The sequence below is a fragment of the Teleopsis dalmanni genome, chromosome 2 (assembly GCF_002237135.1).
Source record: "Teleopsis dalmanni isolate 2A chromosome 2, ASM223713v2, whole genome shotgun sequence".
Classification (NCBI taxonomy): domain Eukaryota; kingdom Metazoa; phylum Arthropoda; class Insecta; order Diptera; family Diopsidae; genus Teleopsis; species Teleopsis dalmanni.
This window is the reverse complement of record NC_051847.1, coordinates 190,853,525-190,867,315: the sequence shown is the minus strand read 5'-3', so window position 1 is coordinate 190,867,315 and position 13,791 is coordinate 190,853,525. Positions and strand designations below refer to the sequence as shown.

Here is a 13,791-nt window from a genome sequence, read left to right as displayed (position 1 = left end):
TCACCATACCAAAAAAAAAACAGATAAAAGTGAAAGAATACTTGTTTATACACAATTCTTAAACATTTGATAACATGTTTATGACAAATACTAGTGATACATTTTATTATTAAAACTAAGTCCACACTTGGTTAACGTAAGCTGATTAGTTAATTAAATTGACAGGAAATAATGTCTAATGCCTGATAAATTTATGACTTTACCATGTCTTTGATTTTTAAAACAGAACGTAGTTTATGGAGTTTATTACACGCCATATAAGACCTTTGGGTGATGTTCACCATGTGGGCTGCTATGTGTTTGGTTCCTGTTCATAGTTATAGATAAATAGAATATATTTTCAATAATTTACCTATTAAGCTTGTTTAGAAGTTATTCAGATTTTTTTTTTTAATTTCCAGTAATTGTATTTGATAAGAAAATATTTAAGTACTTTCCACAAATTAAGTATACACATCAATTTCAATTAAATGGGATTATAATCTATAGTATTTAGAATATAATAGAAAAGTTTTTATTCTAATCTAAATTATTATTTTGTCACGTATTACAGATTTTTATGATAATGTAGAATACAACTTGAGATAATTATTTTAAATCAAAAATACTTAAAAATAAGTACATTTTAATACGATTTAAATAATGTCATTGTAGATCGATAAGAAAATAATTACTTAGTATGAAAAAGAGTATGTATTACAATGGAAATTCCATTAAATCGTGATTTGAGGAATTATAAAATAAATCAATGATTTTCAGACTTGTCAAATACTATACTGAAGTATTATTATGTATTAACGATAAGATAACTGCTTAGGTAATTTCTAAGAATTTATTTCATTTCGGGTAATAACTTCATCAATTTTGTTTATCAACTAAGCTCTCATTTATGGTGATAAAGGTCTATAATTTAATATATCCACAGTTGTAATGTTATTAACAAAACATTTCAATTGAATTTAATTCCATGGAATGATCAAATATATATATATATATATAGTGATCACAATAATATATTAATTTAATATAATGACAAAATCTTAATTAATGGATATAAAATAATTAAATTCTTATGTATTTTGCAAGCATTGAATTTATTAACTATTTGATATAGTAGTAGTACAATATATTATTGGGATGGTAAAATATAGTTGTTAATATTGAGAAGTTAGATTTTGTTTTTTTTCTTCTTTTTTTATTGAATGACTGCTGTTTCACCACCAGATGGTACCCCAAATTTCTTCCACTTTAAACAGCTCTACGCAACTTTCTTATTTTGCCTATTTTTTTCTATTTACTTCTTGCAATCTCTAAAACAGCCTTTAATTCTATTTTGTACGCTCTACAGTATTTTTTTCTTAAAGCTTTATTTCCAGGATGCATTGGTAGTTCTTAACTGCGGAATTATTGGCATATAACCGAACTACTTAAGTTAATAACATTCGGCTTTATTTTGACGTGAGCTTTCTGTAGCTGACTTTTGCTATGATTGTTTTTTATTCTGGCATATCCACCTTTCTCTTTATACTCTTAAGTCTTAAGTCCATTTCAACGATTGTTGATTTTTTAAACTCACACTCATTTGCTGCCCGACTTTTGCTTTATAAAGTAAAATTAGTTCGATGATTGTAATTTAGAGTTGACTATATTTTATTTTTCAAAAATGTGTGATGAAACTGACTCGTTCACATACTTCATAAAGTCTCTTTTACCAGGGGACTTAATTTGTAGGAGGTATTTGGGTATCTTTTAAATACCTCGATTAAGTAGCACATTTCAAGAAGACTATGTGGTAGTCTTCTTTGATGTAATGTGGTACTAGATAATTGTTCTGATTTGACCCTTTGTTAACGGTTTTGTTTCATTTGAGTGATTTATGATAATTTGACTCTTTCGTAAGAGGTGTTATTGATAGTAATTTGGTTTCTAGTGTTTACTACATACATATCTTACTTTTTCTCATTATTTATTGTCATTTTCTTGGGTCTAAATACTGATCATTATTATGGTCAGTAAACACTGATTTACTCTATGTTGGAGCAGTTGATCTTGACTTTTATGTCAATGAAATTAATTTTTAACTTATATATTAGCAGAATCAGATTAATAATATAATTATTTATAAATATTTATTTTATATATATATTTATAAATAATTTTTTCTTGTTCGAAAATATATAAAAAATCGTGATATTTTTTTTTTAATTCACCAAGTTTAATTCTCATATAGTAATCTTTTGTGTTCAATATGAGAATAAATATATACTTATGAGTATATTACTAAAAATGTTTCTTCTCTGAAAATATATAAAGAATAGTAATTGTTTTTGCACAAACATTATCTGGTGTAATTAAAAACAAAAATAGACTAAATTTGTAATTTGTTAAAATACAAATTTGTCCTAATAATAATAAACTAAAGCAAAAATTAATTCACTAAGTTAAATTCTCATAAAACAATCCTCTGTGTCCAAGTTCAATATGTGTATAACTATACTCCTATGAGTTGATCAAATGGTTGATAATATGAGATAATAAATATTTTATTGATTAATTATTTATAATTAAATTTTAGTTTTCCACTAAAATTTGGTATGAGTAAATACATTCTTACATATATACGAGGGCGATTTGATAAATCAGTGACTTTTTGAATTTCCCGCGTAGTTACTCCAAATGCAACATTGCTGCCGTTAGCTGTAATCTACTAGTTGGTGTTTAATAGCCGTTCAAAGCAGACAACATCGTGAATTTTTACGAAAATAGAAAAAAGTAAATTTCGTGTGCTGATTAAGCATTACGTTCCCAATCCACGACTTGGAACACGAACTGCTAACCCATCCAGCATATTCTCCAGATTTAGCCCCCTGCGACTATTTTCTGTTTCCAAACCTAAAGAAATGGCTGGACGGTAAGAGATTTGAGTCGAATGAAGAAGTCATTACCGAAATAAACGCGCATTTTGAGAGCTTTCAGAAAACCTATTATTTGGAGGGAATAAAAGGTGATTATGTAGAAAAATAAAATGTTTATTTGCCGAAAAAAATTTGTTTTATTCATAAAGTCACTGGCTTATCAAATCGCCCTCGTATATATATATATTTTTTTTTTTCAACAATATGATATTAACCGCAACATAATTAAAATATGCTAGTAAATATAAAATATATTAAACTAATTAAAATATATTTGTATGCAAATAAAAAGGAAATTAATAACCAGTTTTGGTTATTTAATCTATTTAATTATTGTTTGCTGTGTAAAGAATTAGTTGAGGTCATATCAATGAATACCAAATTGCCAAAATTACAAAGAACTTGCTGGCCCATTAATTAAACAAAGCAATGCCAAATATGCATTGATATATTTATTTAAACTAAAACAAAAAAAAAACTGTATATATTTAAAAGTGATTTTAATTGAATAACAAAAATTGATTTGAAAAAAAATTAGTTTTTATTTTAAAATGAAATTTTGCAATGCAACTCTTCTCTGATTGGAGAACTATCTATATTTCTAATTGCTGTCATTTTAAACAATGACAACAATAACAACGACAACAACAACAACAATAATAAAGAATTGCCAAAATGTAACTAAAATTTTGCAATTAAAATAAAATTTAATTGAAATTCATTTCACATAAATATTTTGAATGTACATTGAATTTAATTTATGTACGAGTGACTAGAAAATTCAATATTTATTTGTATCTTTTGTTTGTTTGCATTGCAGAAATACGTCAGTGAATTGTCCACTGTACGGGATTGTGCCACGGAATGCGTTGAGAAAGGTGAGTACTATTTTTCGTGTAACTTTTGTGCTTCGTATCCATAAATTATCCACAAAAATTTTAATTTCACATTGAAAAATATTTACGTTTTATTGGAAATTTGAGTTTTTGTAATTTGGTATGAAAATTAATGCAACGAAATGCAGCCTTAGTGCAGTTTTGCTCGCCCGTTGCACTAATGAATTATGACTTTTAACAACATTAAATATTCACACAAAAATTTTCTCCTAAAATATTAAAATATTTACTGTGTTGTCAACAATTGACCATAAATAATCGAATGGAATTTTAATACACAATAATATCGGTAAGGTATTGGATTAATGTGTATTAGTTTAAAAACGATTATTAATTGTTTCAAATTCATTTCATTATTATGAAAATATAAAGCGGATATTATGTGTTAATATTTAATTTAAAATATTAATCTTTAATTTAATATTTTGTCATTAAACGTAAGAGATTTATTTTAAGCGCTGTAGTATTTATCTATTTAATTTAAGCCATATGCATTATAATATTATTCATCTACGTAAATAAATACACAAGGATTTATCCATATGTTATATACTTAAATAGAATGTTGCTTATGTAATCGAAAACCATTTAATTAATTTCGATTAAATTTAGATAAGAAGGAAGCTTATAGGCTAACTTCACCCAATACAGATACGTGATGCTAGTGTAGCGAAACAAATGTAAAAATCTTTGTAGTTACAATTAGTATCAATGAAGATACATTTTTAAAAGCAAATATTTTAAAAAAAATAATGTTGTTATAAGCCAAAGTATTAAAAATTAAATTCTACCATCACATTTAACTTAAAATTTTTAAATAATAAGAAATAAATATTTACTTATTGACATTTTATTAGAAAAAATTATTAATGTTACTCAAAAGGACATATATTGAAAGACCTATAAGTAGGGTGGATAAAAATGTTTGTCAGGCTTCAAGACTTGCTTAACAATACATCTAGTTTTGACAATAAGCTTATCAGTTAGTTGCTTTAAGTAATGCGGAATCTAGTACGGAATACGACGGTATTGATGCTAACAGGTCACTATGTTTTAGGAAGAAACGTAATGAGACTTGGTTTAGCGCATATCCCTAATGACTTTGTCGTAGATACTTTTCTACAGAGGTATAGGAAATTGTATTTCACCTTTTTAGCCAACGCCCATCTGTAACTATCCCATCTTAAACAGACTTTATAAGGAAAATAATCAACATTTAGAGATTGAACTAGAGAATTATATTAGCGATTTAGAACTTTAAATATAAAAAAGCAGCACTAATGAAATGCTAGAACAACAAGAAAGCAATAAGTAATTGAAAAAAAATTGACAAACATAGTATATATACTACTATGTTGAGGCTAGTTGAGTTGAGTCAGTGCACCTGAGCACTTTTACTTTCTACTAACTGCGAGGTTTCTACAAAACCCCTCTTTGCGCCTTGACTGAATTTTTGTTTATACATATCATAAGATAGTTGATACTTATTGTCATTTGCATCATTAGTTATCTTCTTTCAAATAATGAAATAAGAATTCCCATAAACAGCCCGCACTGATTCAAATTCTTTTAGGAACTGCTAAGAGCTCTAAAATTATATGGGTATAATATATAATACATTCATTTTATGATTTTAAAATTATGCTATTTTCAATTCTTATTCTTAAGAATTATACAAGTAGTCTTCTATTGGAATTTACTATCGAACAGTTTATTATAATTAATAATTTAATTAATTAATTAAATTAATTAGTTTAATTAATAAACTAATAAAAATAAAAAAAAATATATTGTATTTACAATAATAAATTCTTTTATAATTAAAAGCTTAGAGAGGCATGTTTTGTATTATAGAGATAGATGTTGTGTATAGCCAATTATTACTCGTACAATATTTTTATTTTTATACTTATTTCATTATAATTATATTGTAATCATTTATTTTATTTATAACTTTTATGATTAAATTTATAACAATTTTTTTTTTTTTTGTTATTTAACAGAGGTTTGGGAGACTCAAACATTTTGCTGCGATCAAGATGGCTGCAACGGCGCAAATGAACTACAAATATCAAAGTTCATTTTAATATTATGCTTGCCTATTATATACATGGTCTACAGTTCTATCGGAAGTGTGTTTAAGGCTCGTCGTTAAGGTTCAAAACTTAAAAAAAAAACAATTTTAATTTTTAATTAATTTTAAATAATTTTAATTAAGTTTTTTTTATTATTAACTGTACACTTTTAGTTATAATTTTATAATATATATATATGAATTAATTTACTATCTGCTTAAATCATTTTTTATATAATAATTTCTATAAGTGGGACCTAAAGCGAGATTATGAATTGTTTCTTCGTACTTCATATCTATATTTATGAACCATATTTTGCATATTTATTTATAACTATATAACTCTTTGTTTCATTCTGCAGTTATAACTACAATAGCAAATTTTTAGTCATTTTAAAAGTAAAAGGTAAAAAAATATATTGTATAAATCTTATATTGTATTTAATGCTGAATTTTGTTTAAAATACTTTGCTTTGTAATTTTATCAGTCTTCCCAGAGTAAAATAAAATGAGTATATATATTAATGATAAATATTAATAATTAAAAATCAACTAATGCCGTTTTAAAATAAATATTTAAAAAACTAAAAAAATCAATTATAACAAAAAGATTAGGAAACATTCTAAATTTCACTTAAAAAAATCAATTAGAGAGTAAGTCAAGTATAAAAATTAAAAAGTTATATAGAAATATTTATTAAAAGCAGAGAATTTTTAGTCTACGCTATCTGCTAGTATATACATATACAAAAATATTTATATACTTCAAAAATGAATAAATATTTTAAATATTATTAGAAATGAAAACTTAAAAAATAAAAAAAAGCTTTAAAATTGTTTTAAAGTGAAAGAAATTTTTTTTTTTAATATGAAAATTATCAATTAAAAACTAATAATTTTAATAATATTTTTATTTTATACGCTGTTTTTAAAATTTAAAATTTCAGTTAACTTTTGTCATTGAAGACGTAATATTAAGCAAACGACAATTTCGTGAGGAGTAAAATTTTGGGGTCTTGCGAAATTGTTGCTTCCAAATAATATCGTCAATTACTTGTACAATTTTTAAATCACTCAAATAAATTAAATAAATGAGATTCTAAATAAGCATTAAAGTCATATAGTGACCATTTTCTATTAAGCATAAAATATTTTAAAATTTTTTCTTAAAATAAATAATAACAAAACAAGAATTAAATTTTTTCCATAGTTGGAATGCAACGAATAAATTTGAATTTAGTTCTCTAAAATAAGTAAATGCTTTTCACTAGTTTTCAATAACATTTTAAGATATTTATATATACATATTAAAAAAAGAGTAAATGGTAAAAGTAATACCATAAGTATAAAGAAATACAATATAAATTTCAAAAATAGTAACAGAAATCAGTAAACTGAAGAGAAACATATAAAAATATATAGTATACATATATTAATTTATATGTATATATAGAACATTTTGTTTATATATAAATAACAAATATGTAATTTTAAGGTGGCGAAAAAAAATGAAATAAAAATAAACAAACAACCAAGTTATTTAAAAAACACTAAGAATTAAAATTTACACAAAACCATTTAAAAATATATAAATATTAAAACTGTACAAGAAATTCTAAATTATTGTTAAATTATATTAAAGTAAATATTAGTGTTACTAAATAAAAAAGAAAAAAATAAAAAACTTATACTGCAATTATAAAGAAAAAATATCTACAAAATAATTTAAATTAAAATAAATAAACTTTAGTGATGCAAAGAACAGCAATTAAAAAAAAAATATATATATGAATTATACAAAGTTTTAATTAATTTAAAACTAAAATTTTTTGACTAAAGCACTTTCGTAATATTTATTTAATTTTTAAATAAAAAAAAATATATAAATAAAAAGTATTTCAGATTAAACTTAAGGCTTCATAAACTTACAGAAGAGATTTATTCGTAGTCAGCAAAATATAAAAAAATGATTTTTAATATTGGCAAAAAAAAAAAAATATAAAAACAAAAAACATAGCAATAATTAAATAATACCAGACATATTAGTTCCTTGAAAAGCATATATAAACAAAATAAAAAAAAAGCTACAATAGTTTCAATATTTAAATAATAGTGAAATAATGGTAACAACTTTATGTAAAAAAACTACACAGAACTTAATTTTGTTTGGCTTTTTTGTTGTAAGTGATTTTATTATTCGCGTAACTTTTATTTTTGAACAATGCCATTTAATAACAAAAAAAAAGAATTAAATAATTAACTTTTTGCCTTTATTAAAATTGAATTCTTTTTCATCCTCTGTGCAAAATTTTTTTTATTGATTTTAAAACAATAAAACATTTTGCTGTGCTTTTTATTGTGTGTGAAAGCACTTTTTTTAATATTACTTATTTTTTCATTTGCACATTTAAAACACTTTCAATTTATTTTTTTACTATATTTAATGTGATAAACATTAAAAATCAATTTAATAAATATAATATTTGTATATGTATAAGAGAATTTATGTATTTTACTCGTTCAAATGTTTGGTGTATTTTATGTGTATTGTATTTTTTTATTATTAAAAATTATAATATAAATTTTAAATTTTATTAATGCTATTGTACTATATACATACATACAAATAAATATAATTATGTGATTAACACAAACATTGACACATAATTAAAATGAATTCAACATAAAATCAGATTCAATTCAATTATAAATTAATTCACTTATTCAGAAAATTAATAATGCAAAATTAATACAGAAATACTACACAAATAATTCAGCAATTTATAAATTAAAAATAATTAATACAATTAAGTGAATTATAAAAAAAATTATAATAAATAATATTTAAAAATGTAATTTTGATTTAAGCAATTAAATAAAATAAAATAAATTAAAACACAAAAAAATGTTTTGTCTTTTTTTTTATAGTATGAAAAATATGTTCTTTAAATACGGTTAAATTAATTTTTAGGCTATATAATATTTATTTTCCAATATGGAATTTTTTTTTTGCAGTTTAGTAAGTATACTTAATAAAGCTTTTGCCACAAGCTGTATAGTACAATTAAACATGCGAATCAAGAAGGCGATAACTCATTAAATTATTATATTTTTAGTGCAGTTAAGTAGCATCTTTTTATATTCTATTTTATTTTTAATTTGTTAATATTGAACATGATGTCAGAAGTTACAGATGTTACAGAAGTTGGCAGCGATATTATGTCCTTTTTGTTTTGCTATATAAGTGCTGTGAACTAGCACCTTGAGTATTTTTTTGGTGATATTTTTAATTTTTTATTCGTGTTTTACTGCTGTCAGTTAACAATTCTTCTTACTCAATATTTTCCCGTTTTTTTTGGTTTGTTAGCTGTCATTTTGGCGCCTGCTTAATTTAATGTAAACACTTGAACTAACTTGCGCGCTAATCATATGCTGAATAAAATAAAAGTGCTTGCTGAGTAATTGATTTGAAATCAATTTAGTAGGTTAATTTGCACCCAGCATGACATTTACAAAAATTGCCTTAATAATTTTAAGAGGTCCCGAAAATTTAGGTAAATGATGGTGAAATATTTGGTTAATTAAAAAACAATTTATTCTTTTTAATTCAAAATAATTGAACTTAAAAATCTATTTTTTTAATTTTCTAATTTCTCCTTAATAAACAGTATTTTATTCCTTCCTTATTTCAATCAATAACTAATAAATACCTTGAGGTTTATAAATCATGTGTTTGTGTTTAGAATAGTTCTATTCAAGGAGTAATGGTGTTTCATTTTAAATGTGAGATTACAAATTAAAATTAAACATTAAATTTTATTATAATATAGTTGATAAATAAATATAGGCTAAAAAAAAATAAGTAAAAAGTGTATGTCCTGAAGAGAAAATAAACCCCTCTAAGAATTGAAAGTGTGTGAAATTATTACCAGACTTAAAAAATGTAAAAGTGTACCCTTTATTAACCTAAAATTGTAAAAATCTTAGTTTTTTTACTAATCCAGTCAAAGTAATATCATTTCAATCAATTATTTTAAATTCAAACCAAAATGCAATGTGAATGAAAAAATAATTTATATTTAAATTATTTTCTGATACACAATGAAAATGGTTATGTGAATATAATAGAGTACTTACATAATTTATTATTCATGCAATATAAATCAATGAATAATTTAAAAAATAATTTTCTTATATAAATATTACAGGGATCAGCGTCAATAAATCTTAGTCTAAATATATTTCTTGCACACAAAAATAAAATTTATTTTTTTTATTCGTACCAGAACTGTTTGGAGCCAGTGTATCTTATTTTCTTTATTATATATTTCAAATATATAAGTACAGATATATTCCATAATCATTATCCGTTTTTATATTTAATAGTTCATGGTTTATTATTCCGATGTTTCTGATGTTGTGATGGAGGTTTTAATACGATTATTTTTTCTAAGACGAGGCTGTAGATTTTAAACGTAACTTGTTTTAAGCAGGATCGACTGTTAGAATTTTACTAGATTTTAATAGAAAGTGAGATTTCAGATTTATAAGACATGGAAATTGCTCCACAAGAGACACATGCCTCAAGTCGCATTAATTGCAAAACACTTGCCAGATTTTTATTTTGGTAACGAAGTTTTCTATCTACAGCTTATGTGAACTGTTAATTGTGTATTATATTAGCACATTTAACTGAAAGATAATCTCCTATACATTACTTAAGAATGTGTTCTTTAAACCTAATTGAATTCTCAGGAGTAGCATCAGAGTTAAATCTCAGTATGAAAATAATTAACTTTAATCATAATTGAATTATTTAATTCGTAGAAAGAAAGTTGAATAAGAATCCAAAGATAGCTGATGAGTTTACCATATATGCTAAATCTATGTTCAACTTTAATATATGTAAAAAATGGTAAGTTTTCTGTTATCAATTAGTATAGTCCATAAGGGCGAAATCTACTTAGTCCATCTATTGTATTATATATCTCCACTACTCTTATTATTAAACTTAGTATATACATTTATTATACAAATATTCTTATAACTTCAGTTGTGGTCAGTATTAAAAATTAATTTCATAAAAAGAAACATTTTTATATAACATTGTTTTCTTTAAAGAAAAGTTAAATTTTTTCTACGATTATAGTAAATATTACCAGATTAATAAACTACTACTTTATAGGTTCTTACACTACTTAGTTCTTAAGGAGCACACTATCGATGCACACTGTCGCTAAAAAATTAAGACTCTGATCTGGTATCGCAGTGGACCTTAATGGTCTACGCGTGACTTTTTTGGTCTGCTAGCATTACCTAACCTAACCTAATTCTTATATTAAATAACCAGAAAAATTTTATGCAGATACTTACCCTGTAAATTTATAAGTCAATAAATTATATCAAATTTCTTATGCTCATACATCATTTGAAAGCTGTTAGAGCATTTAAACTCAGTACGTTAAGCAATTTAATAAAGAAATTTAAATAAGCAATCTTGGTTATCCTCACAAGTTCCTTTTGAAATAATTAATTGCTTTTCTTGTTTTTCAGCTAAATAAGAAAATTTTCATTTCTGCATAATTTATCCAAAAGAATAAAGTTATTTATCAGCTTAAAAAGTGTAAACAAAAACATTTTGACAAAAAATAAAAAAAAAATTAAATTAAAATAAAAAAGGAAATGGAAGAATTCAAATTTATTTTAATGAATGTCATTGAAAAAAAATATTGTTCAAAGGAAATAGACGTAGAAGACGTAAATAAAAGAAAATATCATTATTTATATTCTTATTGATTTAATAAATTAAATCAGGGTTTGACATGGAAAAGATAAGCCTCGTGGAAAATGTAAAGAATAATTAAAAAGAAATAAGTTTAGATAAAAATGATCATATTTATATTTGTATACCAAAAAGTATATTAAAAAAATTTTTTTTTTCTTCTTAAGTGTTGAACAGGATAAAACAAAGATACTCAGTTAATTGTCCACTGTATCAAAACCAAAAGAATGGTTAAGTACCCAAAATAAAAAAAAAAGGTTTTAACCTGATTTTATTAGTTGCCTTAATGAAGCTAAGAAGAACAGGTAGAGAGTGAGCATGAATATCTTTAATGCTCCAGGCAACTATCTTAACCTCGTTCTTGAAAATGCTGGACAGTAACAGACAAGGTGTTATTTGCAGCTTATCTTCGAGACATGATTGATATGTTGGATCTACGATAATACCAGTAGGGTCTACCTGTGATGATTTTGACTAATATTCTGAGCACTTTGTCTTTAACTGCATGAGAAATTTTAAAACCCGACTGTCAGGTTGTTTTACGAACCTTTTCATTTAATATGTAATATTTTATTTTGGATCACTATTCTTCACCCAATAAAGAAATTATGTACAGCTTACGTTATAAATTAGTTCTGGCATTATGAGAGTCCTAGCTCAGTCTTCACAGAGCAAATGATCAATTCAGAATTTTTATTGCAGTTTTTATAAAAGATAATGATCTGTTGTTGTTGTAATTCTTTAAAACAAAATAAAGTTCCTTTGTTTTCATGCTTTCGATTGTAGAAATCACGCTTTACAAGTTTCTTATCATACCTGTCGTATGCTGCAGAAGCTTGAAGAATTACCAACAGTGATGGGATGGCGTTAGAGCATTCTAGAGAAAAATTTTTCGAAAGAAATATGGTCACACACCCGTTGGCGACGAGTATCAAATTAGGTGGAACGATGAGCTCTATGAGCTATACCGCAACATTGACATAATTAAGCGCATAAAAATTCAGTGGCTTCGCTGGCTTGATCATGTTATGCAAACGGAAAAAAGTGCTTTGGCTAGAAAGGTGTTTGATTCGATACCCGCAGGTAGAAAATGCGGTAGAGACTGTCTGTATCCTTGGTGAAAGGATCAAGTGATGAATGATTTAGAGGTGCTCGGTACTACCAACTGGCGACAGCAAGACAGTGATCGGGCTGGCTGCGAAGGCTAATCAATGCGACCAAGGATGACTCACTCTGTAATGGGCAACTAAGTAAGTAAACGTAATACGAGTAGTAATCTGTAAGTGAGTGGGGAGCAGTCATGTGTAAAATTAAATTGTTTGAGTCGTTTAGCTTCTTAGTTGATCTAATTGCTTGTCTATCCGTTTCTTTGTTTATAAACCAATATTTAAGATTTTTTGCAAACGAAATAAAACTTTGCTTAAAAGTTTCTTACTATTTTAATAGACTAATTTTCAGAATTGCATTGTATTCATTGACAGTTGAGAGGGTAAGCATATACTATTATTAAAAATAGCACTGAATTACAAATTAAGAACCTTATATAATATTATAGTTTTATTTTTATTAAATTTAAAATTTTTTAAAAAAATAATTCCTGGTATTCCTGGTACTTGCAGTCTCAAAAATAATTATTTACGAATACTTAAATACAAGAATTATTTCCAAGACCACTGATAATGGGTATTTGGCAATACTCGAAACAGCTGTATGGTCCGTCAAAAAATCAATTAATTAAAATAATATAAAAAATAAATTTTTGTTGTTGTAGTTCATTACTATTCGAAAGACCTCTTTAAAAAAAAAAATTTTAAAAAAATTGAAATTTAAAATATTTAAAAAAAAATTTTGTTTTTATTTTAAAACCAAAAAATGTTTTTTTTTTAAAAAAAATAATATATATGTTATTTGTAATATAGCACTTTATATGAAGGTTATTTAAGTTTAAGTAAAGTTAAATTTAACTATATGCCTGTTTTTGACAAATTGACTTCATACTTTTAGTGTAAATTGGAAAATATACATAACGAAAAAAAATAAAACCTCTTTTATCTAAATCTATTTATTTGTTAATGTTATTAATTGTCAATAGAAAAAAGTAAAGACAATCCACTGCAAATACTT

At 24.5% G+C, this 13,791-nt stretch overlaps 1 protein-coding gene across 1 annotated transcript in view; it reads left to right on the top strand.

The window, feature by feature from the left end:
* Positions 1 to 6,030, top strand: part of LOC119676427 — a 10,519-nt gene extending 4,489 nt beyond the window's left edge. Inside the window, exons 3-4 of the mRNA XM_038087666.1 lie at positions 3,736 to 3,793; positions 5,815 to 6,030. Of these exons, the coding sequence (XP_037943594.1) occupies positions 3,736 to 3,793; positions 5,815 to 5,966 (210 nt within the window). The 3' untranslated portion in view covers positions 5,967 to 6,030. The remainder of the gene's footprint in view (positions 1 to 3,735; positions 3,794 to 5,814) is intronic.
* The last annotated feature ends 7,761 nt before the right edge of the window (positions 6,031 to 13,791 follow it).